The sequence below is a fragment of the Salmo trutta genome, chromosome 7, assembly GCF_901001165.1.
Source record: "Salmo trutta chromosome 7, fSalTru1.1, whole genome shotgun sequence".
NCBI lineage: Eukaryota > Metazoa > Chordata > Actinopteri > Salmoniformes > Salmonidae > Salmo > Salmo trutta.
The window spans coordinates 46,182,842-46,203,962 of record NC_042963.1 but is presented as its reverse complement, the minus strand read 5'-3'; the positions used below and the strand labels follow the sequence as shown (position 1 = coordinate 46,203,962).

The following is a 21,121-nucleotide window of genomic DNA, read 5'->3' as shown; positions in this document are numbered from 1 at the left end:
TTAACCATGATAAGGTGACTGGAAATTTGGCAAAATTCAAACAGTGTAGTTATTCCCTCCGTAAGGACGCAATTCAATGGGTCTGCAGACAATCACAGACTACAAAGGGAAAACCAACCACGTCGCGGACACCAATGTCTTGCTTCCGGACAAACTAAACACCTTCTTTGCGGATCCTCTTTGAGGATAACACAGTGCCACCGAGGATAACACAGTGCTACCGACGTGGCCCGCTACCAAGGACTGTGGGCTCTCCTTCTCCGTGAGTAAGACATTTAAGCGTGTTAACTCTCGCAAGGCTGCAGGCCCAGACGGAATCCCTAGCCGCGTCCTTAGAGCATGTACAGACCAGCTGGCTGGAGTGTTTACGGACATATTCAATCTTTTTCCCAGTGTGCTGTCCCCACTTGCTTCAATATGTCCACCATTGTTCCTGTACTCAAGAAAGCAAAGGTAACTGAACTAAACGTCTATCGGCCCGTAGCGCTCACTTCTATCATCATGAAGTGCTTTTAGAGGCTTGTTAAGGATCATATCACCTCTACCTTACCTGACACCCTAGACCCACTTAAATTTGTTTACCGCCCCAATAGAACTACAGACGATGCAATTGACATCGTACTGCACACTGCCCTATCCCATCTGGACAAGAGGAATACCTATGTAAGAATGCTATTCATTGACCATAGCTCAGCATTCAACACCATAGTACCCTCCAAGCTCATCATTAAACTCGGGGCCCTGGGCAACTGGGTCCTGGACTTCCTGACAGGCCATCCCCAGGGGGGGAAGGTAGGAAACAACACCTCCACTTCGCTGATCCTCAACACAGGGGTACGTGCTCAGCCCCCTCCTGTACTCCCAGTTCACCCATGACTGCGTGGCCATGCACTCTTCCAACTCAATCATCAACTTTGCAGCCGACAACAGTAGTAGGTCTCATTACCAACAACGACGAGACAGCCTACAGGGATGAGGTGAGGGCCCTGGGAGAGTGGGGACAGGAAAATAACCTCTCACTCAATGTCAACAAAACAAAGGAGCTGATCGTAGACTTCAGGAAACAGCAGAGGGAGCACACCCCTATCCACATCAACGGGACCGAAGGGGAGAAGGTGGAAAGCTTCAAGTTCCTTTGCGTACACATCACTGACGATGTGAAATGGTCCACCCACACAGACAGTGTGGTGAAGAAGGCGCAACAGCGCCTCTTCAACCTCAGAAGGCTGAAGAAATTTGGATTGGCCCCTAAAATCCTCACAAACTATTACAGATGCATAATTGAGAGCATCCTGTCATGCTGTAATATAGTGCCTGGTACAGCAACTGCACCGCCTGCATCCGCAGGGCTCTCCAGAGGGTGGTGCGGTCTGCCCAACGCATCACCGGGGGCAAACACAGGACACCTACAGGAACCGATGTCACAGGAAGGCCAAAAAGATCATCAAGGACATCAACCACCCGAGCCACGGCCTGTTCACCCTGCTATTATCCAGAAGGCGAGGTGAGTACAGGTGCATCAAAGCTGGGACCAAGAGACTGAAAAACAGCTTATACAGTGAGGGAAAAAAGTATTTGATCCCCTGCTGATTTTGTACGTTTGCCCACTGACAAAGAAATGATCAGTCTATAATTTTAATGTGAGGTTTATTTGAACAGTGAGAGACAGAATAACAACAAAAAAATCCAGAAAAACGCATGTCAAAAATGTTATAAAATTATTTGCATTTTAATGAGGAAAATAAGTATTTGACCCCTCTGCAAAACAGGACTTAGTACTTGGTGGCAAAACCATTGTTGGCAATCACAGAGGTCAGACGTTTCTTGTAGTTGGCCACCAGGTTTGCACACATCTCAGGAGGGATTTTGTCCCACTCCTCTTTGCAGGTCTTCTCCAAGTCATTACGGTTTCGAGGCTGACGTTTGGCAACTCGAACCTTCAGCTCCCTCCACAGATTTTCTATGGGATTAAGGTCTGGAGACTGGCTAGGCCACTCCAGGACCTTAATGTGCTTCTTCTTGAGCCACTCCTTTTTTGCCTTGGCCGTGTGTTTTGGGTCATTGTCATGCTGGAATACCCATCCACGACCCACTTTCAATGCCCTGGCTGAGGGAAGGAGGTTCTCACCCAAGATTTGACGGTACATGGCCCCGTCCATCGTCCCTTTGATGCGGTGAAGTTGTCCTGTCCCCTTAGCAGAAAAACACCCCCAAAGCATAATGTTTCCACCTCCATGTTTGACGGTGGGGATGGTGTTCTTGGGGTGATAGGCAGCATTCCTCCTCCTCCAAACACGGCGAATTGAGTTGATGCCAAAGAGCTCCATTTTGGTCTCATCTGACCACAACACTTTCACCCAGTTGTCCTCTGAATCATTCAGATGTTCATTGGCAAACTTCAGACGGGCATGTATATGTGCTTTCTTGAGCAGGGGGACCTTGCGGGCGCTGCAGGATTTCAGTCCTTCACGGCGTAGTGTGTTACCAATTGTTTTCTTGGTGACTATGGTCCCAGCTGCCTTGAGATCATTGACAAGATCCTCCCGTGTAGTTCTGGGCTGATTCCTCACCGTTCTCATGATCATTGCAACTCCACGAGGTGAGATCTTGCATGGAGCCCCAGGCCGAGGGAGATTGACAGTTCTTTTGTGTTTCTTCCATTTGCGAATAATCACACCAACTGTTGTCACCTTCTCACCAAGCTGCTTGGCGATGGTCTTGTAGCCCATTCCAGCCTTGTGTAGGTCTACAATCTTGTCCCTGACATCCTTGGAGAGCTCTTTGGTCTTGGCCATGGTGGAGAGTTTGGAATCTCATTGATTGATTGCATCTGTGGACAGGTGTCTTTTATACAGGTAACAAGCTGAGATTAGGAGCACTCCCTTTAAGAGGGTGCTCCTAATCTCAGCTCGTTAGCTGTATAAAAGACACCTGGGAGCCAGAAATCTTTCTGATTGAGAAGGGGTCAAATACTTATTTCCCTCATTAAAATGCAAATCAATTTATAATATTTTTGTCATGCGTTTTTCTGGATTTTTTTGTTGTTATTCTGTCTCTCACTGTTCAAATAAATCTACCATTAAAATTATAGACTGATCATTTCTTTGTCATTTGACAAACGTACAAAATCAGCAGGGGATCAAATACGTTTTTTCCATCACTCTATCTTAAGGCAATCAGGCTGTTAAATAGCCATCACCAGTCGGCTTCCACCCGGTTATGCAACCCTGAACCTTAGAGGCTGTTGCCCAATACACAGACATGGAATCACTGGACACTTTAATAATGGAACACTTGTCACTTTAATCATGTTTAAATAATGTTTACATACTGTTTTACTCATCTCATATGTATATTGTATTCTATTCTACTGTATTTTAGTCAATGCCACTCTGATATTGTTCGATCTAATATTGAGATATTTCTTAATTCCATTATTTTACTTTTAGGTTTGTGTGTATTGTTGTGAATTTTTTTCCGATACTACTGTACTGTTAGATACTACTGCACTGTTGGAGCTAGGAACACAAGCATTTCACTACACCCGCAATATCAAACTGCTAAATATGGGTATGTGACCAATAACATTTAATTTGAGTTGATTTAGAGTGGCCAAACGGAAGCCATTCCTCAGTAAAAGGCATATGACAGACCGTTTGGAGTTTGCGAAAAGGCACATAAAGACACTGAAACAAGATTCTCTGGTCTGATGAAACCAAGATTGGACTCTTTGGCATGAATGCCAAGCGTCATGTCTAGAGGAAACCTGGCGCCATCCTTACGGTGAAGCATGGTGGTGGCAGCATCATGCTGTGGGGATGTTTTTGAGCGGCAGGGACTGGGAGACTAGTCAGGATCGAGGGAAAGATGAATGGAGCAAAGTACAGAGAGATCCTTGATGAAAACCTGCTCCAGAGCGCTCAGGACCTCAGACTGGGGCGAAGGTTCACCTTCATGGGTAGGTGGGTAGGGACCCTACCCACCCATTTGTATAATATAGTGCTAAATCACTGACACCCATTTAGTTCACATTCCATCACAGCTGTTGCTTCACCAACTTTTTCTCAATTTTGTCCACACTACTCACCACCATTCGTCCTCTCATTAAACACTGATATATGGGTATGTCAGTGGTCACCAACCGGTGGATCGAGATCTGGTCGATCTCCAAGGCATTTCTAGTCAATCCCAAACATTTCTGTAAAAACCCAACGATAAAGCCTTGCGTTTAAAAAATACATGTTTTTTATCTCGTGCCTTTTGGCGGAACATTTACATTTTAGTAAATTAGCAGATGCTCTTGGGGCGGCAGGTAGCCTAGTGGTTAGAGCGTTGGGCCAGTAACCGAAAGGTTTCTAGCTCGAATCCCCGAGCTGACAAGGTAAAAGTCTGTAATTCTGCCCTTGAATAAGGCAGTTAACCCACTGGTCTGTCATTGTAAATAAGAATTTGTTCTTAACCTGTTTGAGTGCATGAACCACTCGTGGGACACCTATGACAACATCCGGTGAAATTTCAGAGCGTGAAGTTCAAAATACAAAAATCGTAATATTAAACATTCATGAAAATACAAGTGTCATACATCATTTAAAAGCTTAACTTCATGTTAATCCAACCGCGTTGTCAAATTTCAAAAAGGCTTTACGGTGAAAGCATACCATGAGATTATCTGAGAACAGTACCCCAAACCAAAATACTTTTTCAACCAGCACAGGCGTCACAAAATCACAAATAACGATTAAATAAATCACTTACCTTTGAAGATCTTCCTCTGTTTGCAATCCCAAGGGTCCCAGCTACACAATGAATGGTTGTTTTGTTCGATAAAGTCCTCCTTTATATCCCAAAAATGTCAGTTTAGTTGGCGCGCTTGATTCAGTAATCCACTCGTTCAACATGCATACAAACGAATCCAAAAAGTTACCAGTAAAGTTCGTCCAAATAAGTCAAACGATGTTTCTAATTAATCCTCAGGTACTCTAATATCTAAATAAAGGATAATATTTAATATGGAGAATAGTATGTTCAACAGGGAAGATAAATAACGAAGAGTGCGCACCTCATTCACGCGCCAACAAGACTACATTTCTAATGAGAGACACCTTGTAGTTTTTCCAACTATTTGCTCATTTTTCAAAAAACAAGCCTGAAACCCTTCCTAAAGACTGTTGACATCTAGTGGAAGCCATATGAACTGCAATCTATCTATTTGTATATCCCATAGGCAAGCATTGAAGTGGCCTGTGACCTCAAAAAAAAAAGAATTCCAGATGGATTTTCCTCGGGTTTTCGCCTGCCATGTCAGTTCTGTTATACTCACAGACATTATTTTAACAGTTTTAGAAACAGTTTTCTATCTAATTCTACCAAGTATATGCATATCCTAGCTTCTGGGCCTGAGTAACAGGCAGTTTTCTTTGGACACGTCAGTCATCCGAAATTCCAAACAAAAAACACTATGCTAATGATGTTTAAGTGACTTAATAAAATCCAGTGTCCTTTTAGTGAGTGCACTTTCCCTTTAGTGAGTACACACATTTTCATACTTTATTTCGTAAAAGCAGCTGTACCGGATTCAGCTGCCCTAAGCGCCAGGTAGTCGTAGTGTTCCGATTTAGAGCCATTTAATGTGGCCTTCCCTTCTGCCTTCCCTGCAGCACTGACAAATCAACTGCACTATAGGCCTACCGCTGGCCAATTGGATTGCTCAGATTTGTCTGCAGTAGCGTAGCAGGCGTAAAAAAAAGTTGATACTGAGATTTCAAAACTTTTAAAACCATGACCAGAGAGAGACTGTCACCAAATACAGCGAAGAGATGCTGTGTTTATGAGTGAGTTCATGTTTAAGTTCTTACTCAGCACTGTCAACACTTTTTATTCAACACTTCAACACTATATAAGCCAGAAAATGTGTGTTCTACTTACTTCCACTCACGCATCTACCAACACTGCAGCTGTAATGAATGAGTAGGAAAGGGTATCAATAGGCTTGGGTCTTTTTTTAATATTGAGGAATATTTCACTGTTCGTAGGAGTAACAACATGAATTTGTGCATGAGGCAGAAATAATGTGGTGCGACTGGAGTTTCGCCATTAGCTGGAAGACTTGTCTCTTTTTGGTCAGTGTCAGTGGAAGAAAGGGAGAGCGGAGGGATGTTGAGAAGTGGACGCTCAGTCTGCTGCTCTCTCCCTCAGCTGAGACTGACCATCAGATGCAGGCACCATCAGCCCAGTAAAATAAAAAACACATTATTTAAATGTATGCCTCACAAGTAATACAACAACTGATCTATTACCAGTGTGATCATATAGCCTATCTCAAATTCTGAAATATATATATTTTTAAATGGTCCGAACAACAATGCATTGACAAGGCTATTCAAGCAAAGCCAATATGCAGTGATAATGTATTGGGCCTTTAGCCTACTGCACAAACCTCATTGCTACAGTACTGTTTTTAATAGGTTAATGTTGTATAGGCTTAAGTTTTTTAAGTCATGTTCCAAAAAAATCTGAGCAGTAGATCTTGGCTTGCATTTTGACTCAGAAAGTGATCTTGACTCAGAAAAGGTTGGTACCCAACGGGTTAGGTTTTGTATCAGTTCCGATAGTACTAGTTATGTCCACTGGGTGGAGACTTATTCAAAGGATTGCAGTATAGGTTTGCCTGGGTATTCTGTAGACAGCAATCAGTCAGTATCATGGGTAGCCTACTGGTATAGTTAAGATTGTTTTCTTCAGGTTTGTTTCAGGACCTCAATACGGTAAAGCAGAGTGAATATTAAACAATGAACACAGCTTTATATACATACATCCCTATACATGACCTTATACATGGACAGCACATTTGTTCTGTTTGCAAAAGAGAGTACATGCACAGGGGTGTCTGGACCATTTCATTGTTTTGTAGACAGTGGCATTCACTCTACCCTTCACTTGCATAGTGCATTTTTTGAATAACATCATACAAAGAAAAGTGCATATCTATTCTATTTTAGAGAATACAGACAGATATGGACATGCCATATGCATGTGTGTACTGAGCACTCCTCCATCAAACTTTACAGTTGTTGCTATGCATTGGGGCAGGTAGCGTTCTCCTGGCATCCGCCAAACCCAGATTCGTCCATCGGACTGACAGATGGTGAAGCATGATTCATCACTCCAGAGAACGTGTTTCCACTGCTCCAGAGTCCAATGGCGGTGAGCTTTGCACCACTCCAGCCGATGCTTGGCATTGCGCATGGTGATCTTAGGCTTGTGTGCGGCTGCTCGGCCATGGAAACCCATTTCACAAAGCTCTCAACACACAGTTCTTGTGCTGACGTTGCTTCCAGATGCAGTTTGGAACTCGGTAGTGAGTGTTGCAACCAAGGACAGATGATTTTCAGCACTCGGCAGATTCTTATTTACAATGACGGCCTACCAAAAGGCAAAAGGCCTCCTGCGGGGATGTGGGCTGGAATTAAAAATAAATGTAATTAAAATATAGGACAAAACACACATCACGACCAGAGAGACAACACAACACTACATAAAGAGAGACCTAAGACAACAACATAACATGGCAGCAACACATGACAACACAGCATGGTAGCAACACAACACAACATGGCAGCAGCACAACATGGTAGCAGCACAACATGGTAGTAGCACAAAACAGGGTACAAACATTGTTGGGCGCAGACGACAGCACAAAGGGCAAGAAGGTAGAGACAACAATACATCACACAAAGCAGCCACAACTGTCAGTAAGAGGGTCCATGATTGAGTCTTTGAATGAAGAGATTGATATAAAACTGTCCAGTTTGAGTGTTTGTTGCAGCTCGTTCCAGTCGCTAGATGCAGCGAACTGAAAAGACGAGCGACCCAGGGATGTGTGTGATTTGGGGACCTTTAACAGAATGTGACTGGCAGAACGGATGTTGTATGTGGAGGATGAGCGCTGCAGTAGATATCTCAGATAGGGGGGAGTGAAGCCTAAGAGGGTTTTTATAACATGATTCCATATGTGTTATTTCATAGTTTTGATGTCTTTACTGTTATTCTACAATGTAGAAAATAGTAAAAATAAAGAAAACCTCTGGAATGAGTAGGTGTGGCTACCCAGACGATTTGCATTGCCACCTCCACCCCCCTTTTTAACGCTGCTGCTACTCTCTCTTATTATCTATGCATAGCCACTTTAATAACTCTACCTACATGTACATAATTACCTCAATTACCTTGACTAACCAGTGCCCCCGCACATTTACTCTATACCGGTACCCCCTGTATATAGCCTCGCTATTGTTTTTTACTGCGGCTCTTTAATTATTTGTTACTTTTTTGGTATTTTTTTTAAAACTGCATTGTTGGTTAAGGGCTTGGCTTGTAAGTAAGCATTTCACTCTACACCTGTTGTATTCGGCGCATGTGACAAATAAAATTTGAATTGATTTGAAAATAGTAAAAATAAGAAAAATCCTTGAATGAGTACCTTTGACTGGTACTGCATGTACATATATTTTATTTATATATTTGCTAAATATATTTCCCCAATATATTTAAATATATTCATATTTTATTGAAATATATAATTTTTCGTATGGGCCAGGTTGTAACATCAGATCCATCTCCAGCTCAGATATGAGCCACAGTTCCAGTCAGTGTATAAACTGTGAGACTGACACCAACCAGCATCCCTTTATGAAACGATCCAGTGTCTGTCTGTCTGTCTAATACAGCCATAAGCACATAAATCAATGCTTGTGAGGAAAACAATGGCATTTCATGAGGGTCTATTGTTTCACCAAGCAGGCCGGGGATGCTTTGGATTTAATTATTAGATTTGATGATACATTTCTCTCTGTTTGTACCAGTGACTATATAATTCACTGTTTGTTCTGAGGCCAGTGTGTACAGTGTGCAATAAAGACAGCTGCGAGAGATGAGTCTCTCATTGTGATTGTTAGCCTGCCAGCTGAGCTACTAATACAAGCTGCCATTTGAAATCAGCTATCAGTAATGGGCTATTACTAATAGGGTATAAGTTGTGAGCAGTGCGCAATACTCAAATGTAAACAGTTGCAATCAATAACAGCTTTTTCAACTATATTTGTCCCACGTAACCTGTTAGATCTGATATAGATCTTCATCTCATCTCAAGCTAGCTGTCTGTCGAGAGATAATAATAATGATAATAAACTATTAGCTATGTCAGAGTGGGATGATTTTACATGACAGTTATCAGCTTCTGCCAACTGATGGGGTTAAACCTGTGAAATCAATCAAATCTGATCTCTGGCTAGTCTCTCTGGGTGCTAAAACATTCCCTTTATTATTAACCAGAAATGTCAGACCCATTTTGAAAATGATTGGTGTTAAATTGAATACATTTTATGTTTATGAACACTATAGGCCAATTGCTAATGGATAAGGTGGCCTTCAGCAGAATAAATGTGCACGTTGGTGCTTGCTATCTGTATTCATGAGAGTCTTGTGTTTTAATCCAAAACAAAAATCTATCAACAATTTCTAGTGTGGGCTGTATGAAAAATGTCATGGTCAACTGTTAAGAGAAATGTCAAAGTAATTAGTGCAGTCAATGGAAGCCATCTTGTCTCTTAGGCTTGTGGTTTATGATGAGTTATATGCGGCAAGCTGAGCGAATCTAAGGCTTTCTTGGCTAGTAAAATATCTGACTAGTAGCACAGCTGGATGAGGAGTTTATCAATGTATAGAGACCATTTTTTATCATAGGGGAATTAGGTTAGTGTTTGTCATGTGTCTTAAAACGTGTATGGTTTGATATGGCTCTATCTCTGCATGGCAATGTGAATGGCGTGTCACTCATAAATTGTCTAAAGACATACTTTCCCTGGCAGGGCGACAATTTACTCCGGTAGAGCACATATCTGTGGAGTGCACGTATCTGGGGCTTAGTGTTGTAAACATTGTGGGTTTTAAGACTTGACTGTCAGAGATTGACAGGATAGTATAAACTCCACCGGTCATTTAAAGGAAGCATTTGGTCTTGTTTGTCTTCCTTCCTTTATTTTAATGGCATGATTTACTATGTCACAAACTCCATGTTTACCTTTAAAACAAAACTGTAAATTTGGTGAGCATTATGCTAGGAGGAGCTACAAAATACCCTGGGTGTTTAGGTTGGGGAGATGGTTCAATTTGGTATTTTTATAAACAGGAAGAACAACTTGACCAAGGTTGTTGCGTTGTCAGCATCAATCTCCAGCTGTCAAATGACATCATCGCTATGGAAACAGAGCTCCTGTGGAATATCTTTCAGAGGGATTATGTGATCATATTTTTTACTATCTTTTCTCACTTTTTTCTAACTCTTTGACCCTTCTGACTGCCATCTTAGTCTTTTCAATTTTGTTTAAATAGAACTTCACAGATCTCTTTTGTGCTTCTTGTCCATTCAGATGCAGTGATATTCCAAAGAAAAGCCTGTCACAACCACATTTAACTCCCTTTCTATACCTCAAGGCCAGATTAGGTTAAATAACTAAAATGTTAATCAGCAGAGAGCAGGAAACGTTGCATTGTTGCACAAGAAGCATAGAAACATGAAGCAATGAATGACTGAGGATGAAATCAACAAGCTGGGTTTAATACATCTTTCTGTCGAGCATATACCTTGTATTACTAATCTGACATCGATGTTTTGAAACAATCGTTTTTCTCTCAGCTTTACAATAATTTTTTGGGAAAATTTGATTTTAGATTGCTGGAGAGAAGGAACAAATTATTGAATATATATATATATATATATATATATATATATATATATATACACACTGCTCAAAAAATAAAGGGAACACTAAAATAACACATCCTAGATCTGAATGAATGAAATAATCTTATTAAATACTTTTTTCTTTACATAGTTGAATGTGCTGACAACAAAATCACACAAAAATAATCAATGGAAATCCAATGTATCAACCCATGGAGGTCTGGATTTGGAGTCACACTCAAAATTAAAGTGGAAAACCACACTACAGGCTGATCCAACTTTGATGTAATGTCCTTAAAACAAGTCAAAATGAGGCTCAGTAGAGTGTGTGGCCTCCACGTGCCTGTATGACCTCCCTACAATGCCTGGGCATGCTCCTGATGAGGTGGCGGATGGTCTCCTGAGGGATCTCCTCCCAGGACTGGACTAAAGCATCCGCCAACTGCTGGACAGTCTGTGGTGCAACGTGGCGTTGGTGGATGGAGCGAGACATGATGTCCCAGATGTGCTCAATTGGATTCAGATCTGGGGAACGGGCGGGCCAGTCCATAGCATCAATGCCTTCCTCTTGCAGGAACTGCTGACACACTCCAGCCGCATGAGGTCTAGCATTGTCTTGCATTAGGAGGAACCCAGGGCCAACCGCACCAGCATATGGTCTCACAAGGGGTCTGAGGATCTCATCTCGGTACCTAATGGCAGTCAGGCTACCTCTGGCGAGCACATGGAGGACTGTGCGGCCCCCCAAAGAAATGCCACCCCACACCATGACTGACCCACCCCCAAACCGGTCATGCTGGAGGATGTTGCAGGCAGCAGAACGTTCTCCACGGCGTCTCCAGACTCTGTCACGTCTGTCACATGTGCTCAGTGTGAACCTGCTTTCATCTGTGAAGAGCACAGGGCACCAGTGGCGAATTTGCCAATCTTGGTGTTCTCTGGCAAATGCCAAACGTCCTGCACGGTGTTGGGCTGTAAGCACAACCCCCACCTGTGGACGTCGGGCCCTCATACCACCCTCATGGAGCTTGTTTCTGACCGTTTGAGCAGACACATGCACATTTGTGGCCTGCTGGAGGTCATTTTGCAGGGCTCTGGCAGTGCTCCTCCTGCTCCTCCTTGCACAAAGGTGGAGGTAGCGGTCCTGCTGCTGGGTTGTTGCCCTCCTACGGCCTCCTCCACGTCTCCTGATGTACTGGCCTGTCTCCTGGTAGCGCCTCCATGCTCTGGACACTACGCTGACAGACACAGCAAACCTTCTTGCCACAGCTCGCATTGATGTGCCATCCTGGATGAGCTGCACTACCTGAGCCACTTGTGTGGGTTGTAGACTCCGTCTCATGCTACCACTAGAGTGAAAGCACCGCCAGCATTCAAAAGTGACCAAAACATCAGCCAGGAAGCATAGGAACTGAGAAGTGGTATGTGGTCACCACCTGCAGAACCACTCCTTTATTGGGGGTGTCTTGCTAATTGCCTATAATTTCCACCTGTTGTCTATTCCATTTGCACAACAGCATGTGAAATTTATTGTCAATCAGTGTTGCTTCCTAAGTAGACAGTTTGATTTCACAGAAGTGTGATTGACTTGGAGTTACATTGTGTTGTTTAAAGTGTTCCCTTTATTTTTTTGAGCAGTATATATATATATATATATATGTTATTTTACTCCACCTAAGAAAAACTCAGACACTTTCCTTCTGACAACTTTGTGAGACAATAAGAGATTAGGGTTTGACGGCTGCACCTTTCAGAAGAACAGGGGGACAGAACTAGAAACCTTAACTTTTGAAAAGCAATGGAACCTAAAGGATTCTGCCTGTCATAGTTGAGGCAGGGGAAATATGGGGGAAATTTACAAAAATAATAGAATATTTCAGTCATCCAGTCTTCAAAATGAATGATTGTCCCTATAAGTTTAAATGTCTCTAGAATCAGATTTCAAGGGGAATTGTAATGGTGTTCTAGGGATGTCTATAGGGAACAGTGTTGACCACCAAGTAATTCCTCTTAAAACTTTTACCTCAGTATTCAGCACTTAGGCCGAAAATTCATCCTTACATAAAAGCATAATGACTCAAGACATTGTTGTCTGATGTTTCTAATGTTGATTCATACACTGGCTCAAAGTTGTACCTGGGGCATACAAAGGTAGCCTGCACAGCGTTGGTCACAGGAAGGTAGTTAAGGTGGGCAAGAAACAGTTTTTTTGTTATTTACACGACTCACTGTTCTGTAACCGTTTGGCCCCTGAGTCTGTTGCTAAGGCCCTGGGGCCTGGGATGTTTGTGTGCTATCAGGCCCCTTCATACCTAATGACGGCAGGTGGGTGAGTCATAGGATGAGGCAAGGAGCACCTGGCACACTCCCTGTCAGCCCCTACCTGTGAAAAAGGCAGACCAGACAGATATGTATTTGTGTATTTGAGCTGTGAAATGAATCAGCCATGACTCAAAGGATCCAGTGGACAGTAATTGTCATGTTCATAGAGCTTCAAAGGGTAGGTGAATTCCAAACCTCTAGGGTAGTTGGTTGACTGACTCAGGTCATCCATGTTTTTGTTCATGAGAACACTGGAAAAAGGTGCCAGTTAATGATACTGTATGGGAATAGTAGGCTACACAAAAGAAAATGGAAACAGACTTATAATTTTAACATGAATGAGTTACCAATGAGTGTGATAATCATTGAGACTGTTTCAGCCAATTGATTGCACACACTCACAGACTTGGATGTGTGACATTGCACCAGCAGATAGCCTACACACAATCCCACACTGATCGGTACAAACACTCATACTCACTCTCTTCCTCCACCCTTTCAGTTTTGATACAATAGCTTGGTAACCAATAGCATTGCTGGCCAGCATTGAGGACTTCAAGTCATGCTGGATACTAGAAACAGACTACAATATCAAACACATAACAGTGAACACAATAACTTATTTTAAAGTACTTCTTATGAGCTTTTCACGTTTTCAGTGATTTAATAGAATGTAAGATATGCATTTCAGTATCATCAACAGCATTTCAATAAAACGGTGACCTTTGTTACATTTCAAAATGAGTTTATTAACTTTTTCCAAGGATTGGACAGTTGGAATATGGACACTACCCACAGCGGATTGCCTTGACATAAACTGCGAATGTGCGCGCGTCGTTAACTCTGCGCGCGCTGTTAAGTGCCGTCTCCTCCACGAAAGAGAACGGTGGTGCGCGCTCTGTCAGCTGGCAATAACTACTACAGAGTTCATTGAACACAACAAACTGTATGAATGGATTCAGCTTTCATAACTCCGAACTTCCGAAGCATATTTATTTTGACATTTTCTCTTCTGTCTGAATTGATGTGTGGAACTGGGACATCATCATGTCGCGCAGGAAACAAGCAAAGCCTCAACATGTACAGTCGGATCATAATTTGGCTTTATCGGAACGCATTGGTAAGTTTGGGACGAAACTGTAGGCTAAATGATTATAAGGGAACATATGATGCAATTGAAAATGATATGAAGATCATTTAATAGTTGTGTGCAATTCTGTAATAGGTTTAGGGCAATTTTAGGCTTACAGAAGTTATAAATGATTACTTAGTTGCACACAACTATTAAATGACAATGGAGGCCTCATTTTTTTATAATGTCAAATATTATTGTTAGGCTAATTGTCTATAGCCTACATTTTATTACTAATAATGTGTCAAAAACAGTCATCACAATTCAATTTTCATGTCAGACATGAAATCTGTGTGTCTGCCCCTTTCAATTGAACAGAAATTATGTAGTCATTAATTATGAGTTAATATTTTCTACTATTCCTGCCTAAATAAGTAATACATATTTTTATAGTCAATAATTCATTGCATTTAACGTATTTGTTTATTTAGAAATTGCTGAATTTATACATTTTTTACTTAACTAGGCAAGTTCAGGGGCAAAACAACAGATGTATACCTTGTCAGCTCAGGGATTCGATCCAACAACCTTTCAGATACTGGCCCAACATTCTAACCACTAGGATTCCTGCTGCCCCTCTACCTGCCTCTGAAATGGGTGGGTAATGTGGCTGCTAAACTACAAGACCAACAAATTATTTTTGATCACTGTCATTGTGATACTCTTAACTGCAATACTATTCATTGGTGGAAAAATTACCCAATTGTCATACTTGAGTAAAAGTAAAGATACCTTAATAGAAAATTACTCAAGTAAAAGTGAAAGTCACCCAGTAAAATCTTACTTGAGTCTAAAAGTATTTGATTTAAATATACTTAAGTATCAAAAGTAAATGTAATTGCTCAAATATACAGTACCAGTCAAAAGTTTGGACACACCTACTCATTCCAGGGTTTTTCTTTATTTTTGCTATTTTCTACATTGTAGAATAATAGTGAAGACATCAAAACTATAAAATAACACATATGGAATCACGTAGTAAGCAAAAAAGTGTTAAACAAATCAAAATATATTTTATATTTGAGATTCTTCAAAGTAGCCACCCTTTGCCTTGATGAAAGCTTTGCTCACTTCCTGGCATTCTCTCAACCAGCTTCATGAGGTAGTCACCTGGAATGCATTTCAATTAACAGGTGTGTCTTGTTAATAAAAGTTAATTTGTGGAATTTCTTTCCTTAATGCGTTTGAGCCAATCAGTTGTGTTGTGACAAGGTAGGGGTGGTATACAGAAGATAGTCCTATTTGGTAAAAGACCAAGTCCATATTATGGCAAGAACAGCTCAAATAAGCGAAGAGAAACGACAGTCCATCATTACTTTAAGACATGAAGGTCAGTCAATGTGGAAAATTTCAAGAGCTTTGAACGCTTCTTCAAGTGCAGTCGCAAAACCGTCAAGGTCTATGATGAAACTGTCTCTCATGAGGACCGCCACAGTAAAGGAAGACCCAGAGTTACCTCTGCTGCAGAGGATAAGTTCATTCGAGTTTACCAGCCTCAGAAATTGCAGCCCAAATAAATGCTTCACAGAGTTCAAGTAACAGACACATCTCAACATCAACTGTTCAAAGGAGACTGCGTGAATCAGGCCTTCATGGTCAAATTGCTGCAAAGAAACCACCACTAAAAGGACACCAATAATAAGAAGAGACTTGCTTGGGCCAAGAAACACGAGCAATGGACATTAGACCGGCTGAAATCAGTCCTTTGGTCGGATGAGTCCAAATTTGAGATTTTTGGTTCCAACCACTGTGTCTTTGTGAGACGCAGAGTAGGTGACCGGATGATCTCGGCATGTGTGGTTCCCATCGTGGAGCATAGAGGAGGAGGTGTGATGGTGTGGGGGTGCTTTGCTGGTGACACTATCTGGGATTTATTTAGAATTCAAGGCACACTTAATCAGCATGGCTACCACAGCATTCTGCACCTATACACCATCCCATCTGGTTTGTGCTTAATGGGACTATCATTTGATTTTCAACAGGACAATGACCCAACACACCTCCAGGCTGTGTAAGGGCTATTTGACCAAGAATGAAAGTGATGGAGTGCTGCATCAGATGACCTGGCCTCCACAATCACTCAACCTCAACCCAATTGAGATGGTTTGGGATGAGTTGGACCGCAGAGTGAAAGAAAAGCAGCCAACAAGTGCTCAGCATATGTGTGAACTCCTTAAAGACTGTTGGAAAAGCATTCCTCATGAAGCTGGTTGAGAGAATGCCAAAAGTGTGTGAAGCTGTCATCAGGGCAAAGGGTGGCAACTTAAAAAAAAATGTGTTACATGATTCCATATGTGTTATTTCATAGTTTTGATGTCTTCACTATTATTCTACAATGTAGAAAATAGTAAAAATAAAGAAAAACCCTTGAATGAGTAGGTGTGTCCAAATGTTTTACTGGTACTGTATATATATATATATATATATATATAAATAACCTTTGCCTCCTTCTTGTCTGTTTCAGGGGGCACACACGACAGTTTAGCGGTCTCTTGTACTCATGTCTGCAGTAGATGCTGCGCTGAGTTTGTTGAACTATCAGATCTGGAACTACATGTCAGGGATTGCTCTCCCAATCAGTTAGTCCTGATCATCAATGATAATGAAGATCCAGTGTCGTCTGCTGAAATGTTCCATCTAGCCTTGTCGCCTCGTAAAGCAGCGGAACCAGGTGAAACAGTCAACAACTCTGAAATGGAAGAGTGCGGCGATCTGTCGGAGGAGAAGTCAGAAGTGAAGGAAGAATCCATTAATGTTTCCAGAACTAAGAATAGCCATTGCCAGCTAGATAGCCCCAGTAGCATCAGTAGCAGCCGGAAAAGCAGTGCTGACAGCATGACTGACATTGTTTCATGTACCTCAGTTCTCCCAATTTCACTACCTCAACCTGGCAGCGATCTGTTGGAACATAAGGGGACATTCTCATGGTTCAACAGCAATGTCATCATTGAAAACCTAGAGAGCACTAAAGTGGCCGTGGCCCAGTTTCCCCAGCAGAGCCGATCGGACACCGGCAGCAGTGGCAGCAGTAAGATGGCCATCTCATCTCTGATGGAACAACTCCTGGCCTTGCAGCTGCATCAGATCCACCAGCTGCAGCTGATTGATCAGATTCGTCACCAGGTCTTACTATTTGCTTCCCAGAGGTCTGAGGTATCAGAGACACTGACACAAACACCCATCAGCTGCCCTCAGGTTAGTCTAGCATCAACGCAGGCCAGCCAGTTGATAACCCTCAGTTCCCATCTCTCCCAGCAGCTAGCTGCAGCTGCTGGGTTAGCCCAGAGTCTCGTCAGCCAGTCTGCCAGCATCGGACACTTTAAACTATTAACTGCAAAAGTACAATTACCACAGAGCCCCTTTGGAAGGAGTATTGTGCACTCTAGCACTGAACCCTTACAAAGTATAAGTAAACACATAGCTTCAGCAGTTAGCAAGCCCCACTCTAGAAAGAAGTACACTCATGCTAGCGGTCTGTACCCTCAACTACATTTTTCAGCCCAAACCATAAAGAACTCACCGGTACTTGGCACAAGTAGCTCGCTAAACCGATCAAATACACCATGTCTACCTCAGCCACCACCCAGCAATCAAACACTCTCTAGCGCTGGACCAAGCATTGGCACAATTGTGCAGGACCTGAATGCCTTAAAGGCGTTAGCCGAACAAAGGAAAGGAAAACCACCCAATGTGACTTCTTTCAAACCCAAAAGTTCTTCCAAAGAGGCTTTCTTTAAACATAAATGCAGGTTTTGCTCTAAGGTTTTTGGGAGTGACAGTGCCTTACAGATCCATTTGCGATCCCACACTGGGGAGAGGCCATACAAGTGCAACATCTGCGGGAATCGTTTCTCCACCCGTGGAAACTTGAAGGTACACTTCCAGCGGCACAAAGAGAGGTTCCCCCATATCCAAATGAACCCTTACCCTGTTCCAGAACACCTGGACAACATCCCAACCACCACAGGAATCCCTTATGGCATGTCTATGCCACCAGAAAAACCAGTTACATGCTGGCAAGATAATAAACCATCCCTAGCCACCTTGACAACTTCTGTAGGCCTGTTGCTCCAAACTGGATCACCCAACTTACCCTTTCTCATCAAGAAAGAGGAGCAGCCTGTTTCAATAACTGCATATTCCAGTCCGGTTGTACATGATTCATCTAGTGCAGTAAAGTCTACCAAGAGCGTAGACTTGATAGAGGCTGGAAAAGTCCCAACCTTCCCCACCATGAATCTGAAAACAGACAACGTTAAACCTCCCTTGACCTTTAGTTCCAAGATGAGCTCCACAACAGAAAGATCAGCTGACTATGTATCCGCCAATGTCACTTCCATCAGCACAAATCCCATCAAGTTGGAGCAGTTCAAGACCAAACATCCCTTCAGAGGAGGAGTCCTTGATCCCATGCAGACATCAGAGACCTTGAAACTCCAGCAGCTGGTTGAGAACATTGACAACAAGGTGACAGACCCCAATGAGTGCGTCATTTGCAACCGCATACTCAGTTGTCAGAGCGCCCTCAAGATGCACTACCGCACCCACACAGGAGAGCGGCCCTTCAGATGTAAAGTGTGCGGACGGGCGTTCTCCACCAAAGGGAACCTGAAGACGCACCATGCGGTTCATCGCACTACGCCGCCACTGAGGGTCCACCACTCCTGCCCTATCTGCCAGAAGAAGTTCACTAACGCTATTGTCCTTCAGCAGCACATCCGTATGCATATGGGTTGCCAGATTCCCAACACCCCTCTCTCTGAACAGAACTACCCAATGTCAATGGAGTCTGATGGAGGTTCAATAGATGAGAGGAAATTAGAAGAGTTGGAGAACCCTTCTGATGATATAGACTTAAAAACTAGGTTTAATAACTCCTCATCCAGCAGCATGTCTTCCTCTCCATCTGATAGTACAGAAGCAGGCTCCTCTGATGCCGAAAGGACAACTAACTATCATAGGCCAGTGAAGGAGAAGCAGGTCAACTGGTTTAAGACGAAGGGAATGGCTAAAGAGGATCAGCAGGTCTATGACTCGTCATCTCTTGGAGGGGACCGAAGTGGTGGGAGCCTTGCTGTTTCTGAGAATACTGTTGACAAGCAGTCTCTTTCCCAAAGCAAGACTGTTCCAGTATGTTCTAGCCCCACAAGCTTTGAGGAAATGTACCAGAAAGCTTTATCCCAGGCACATATCAATCCAAACCTTCTGCAGTTCACTGGCACTGGTCCACTGGTGTCCCTTGACCACCTAAAATCTTTAAACCCACTGAAGGATCCCACTAACATGGTCTATGCTTTCCGTGAACAACTAGGCATATTCAAGAACACTGAATGTGATATTTGTGGTAAAACCTTTGCCTGCCAAAGTGCCTTGGACATCCATTATCGAAGCCATACCAGGGAGAGACCATTTATTTGTACAGCGTGCAACAGAGGGTTTTCCACCAAGGGGAACCTCAAGCAGCACATGCTAACACATCAGATGAGGGACCTGCCATCCCAGTTGTTTGAGCCCACCACTCCCAGCCTTGCCTCCAGCCCCAACAACTCTGTACATCCTCTGAGCTCCCAAATGATCAAGACAGAAATGAACAGTTTCCTGGGTAGTGCCCGCTATGGGGTACCAAGGGATCTTCTAGGGAGTTTGAGTATGAGGACGTCCTCTGCCTCTTCCTCCCCAGTGCTTGCCACCCCGCCACCTCGACGGACCCCCAAGCAGCATTACTGCCACACTTGTGGGAAAACCTTCTCTTCTTCTAGTGCCCTGCAAATCCACGAGAGGACTCACACTGGGGAGAAGCCATTTGCCTGCACTGTCTGTGGTCGGGCATTCACCACCAAAGGAAATCTGAAGGTACATTCCACTTTTACATTTATGAGATAGGGTTTAGAGAGATTGTCAAGAAACAAAATGTGAAAACGATGGACACTTGATATAAAATCATGCAAAGTTCAGCTTTTTTTTTTCATTAATTCAGTATATATCATTTCGAAAACCCAGAACGGAAATCTTGCGCCAGTTACTCGATTCAAGTCTATGGGCCAAATGTCCCCTCCGGTTCCGAATTTCAAAAGATGCTCACACCTGCTAAATCTTGATTTTTCCAACTAATCAGTGGCGAAAAACCAGTTCACCGGAACAACTGTTGCTTGTTAGTCTTCTGACAGATGTTACGATACCATTTATGTTACGTACTCTGTCCACGAGAAATGTAGTATATCGAACCATTTGTCTTCATAAAAGGAGTGTGACTCACCATTGCCCTCTTCCCCATGTAGGTCCATATGGGAACTCACATGTGGTGTAGCACCCCCACCAGGCGAGGACGCAGACTGTCTGTGGACGGACCATTAATGTTTATGGGAACTCATCCTGTGAAGCTACCAGAGCCTCCCCAGAGGCCAGACATTAGGTCCAGTAATGGAGACTCCTTTTTTATCTGGAACCACTGTACAGACTCCTTCTCTAAGAACCTGGCCATGAGGACCAATGATATCTCAGTCGGAGGTGGGCCTTACCTCTCTGGACCAATGGGGCATGGGGCCAGCTCACCCATAGGGGGCGTAAATGTTGGTCGGGACAAATTGCACCATACAGAACACAATGCTGCTCTTGCGCTGCCTGGTAAAGATGATACCAAAAGAGCGACTAATTTCTGTTTCACTCATTTGATAGAAGAGAGGAAGGAAATGATTACAAATTAAAGAGACTGAATATTATCTTAGAGTTTTTAGGAGTTTGTATATAAATGATAATAACCTTATTTGGAGTCAAGTGGCTTGGAAAGTCTCCTTGCTTTTCAGTGTGCTTATTAGAGTTGGACTATTTTTATTACCTATTTACATGGGTAGAGTAGCCTACTGGTTGTGTACAGATGTAGGGTCTTAATTTGAGCCAGTTTGCTTCCTGCAGCGACAGGAAATGTG

At 42.9% G+C, this 21,121-nt stretch overlaps 1 protein-coding gene across 1 annotated transcript; it reads left to right on the top strand.

The window, feature by feature from the left end:
• The first annotated feature begins 16,889 nt into the window (after positions 1-16,889).
• sall1b (spalt-like transcription factor 1b) lies at positions 16,890-20,899 on the top strand. The gene is made up of 2 exons (XM_029757468.1): positions 16,890-20,048; positions 20,474-20,899. The coding sequence occupies exons 1-2, from the start codon at positions 16,890-16,892 to the stop codon at positions 20,897-20,899; spliced, it is 3,585 nt and encodes a 1,194-aa protein (XP_029613328.1).
• Positions 20,900-21,121: the final 222 nt, after the last annotated feature.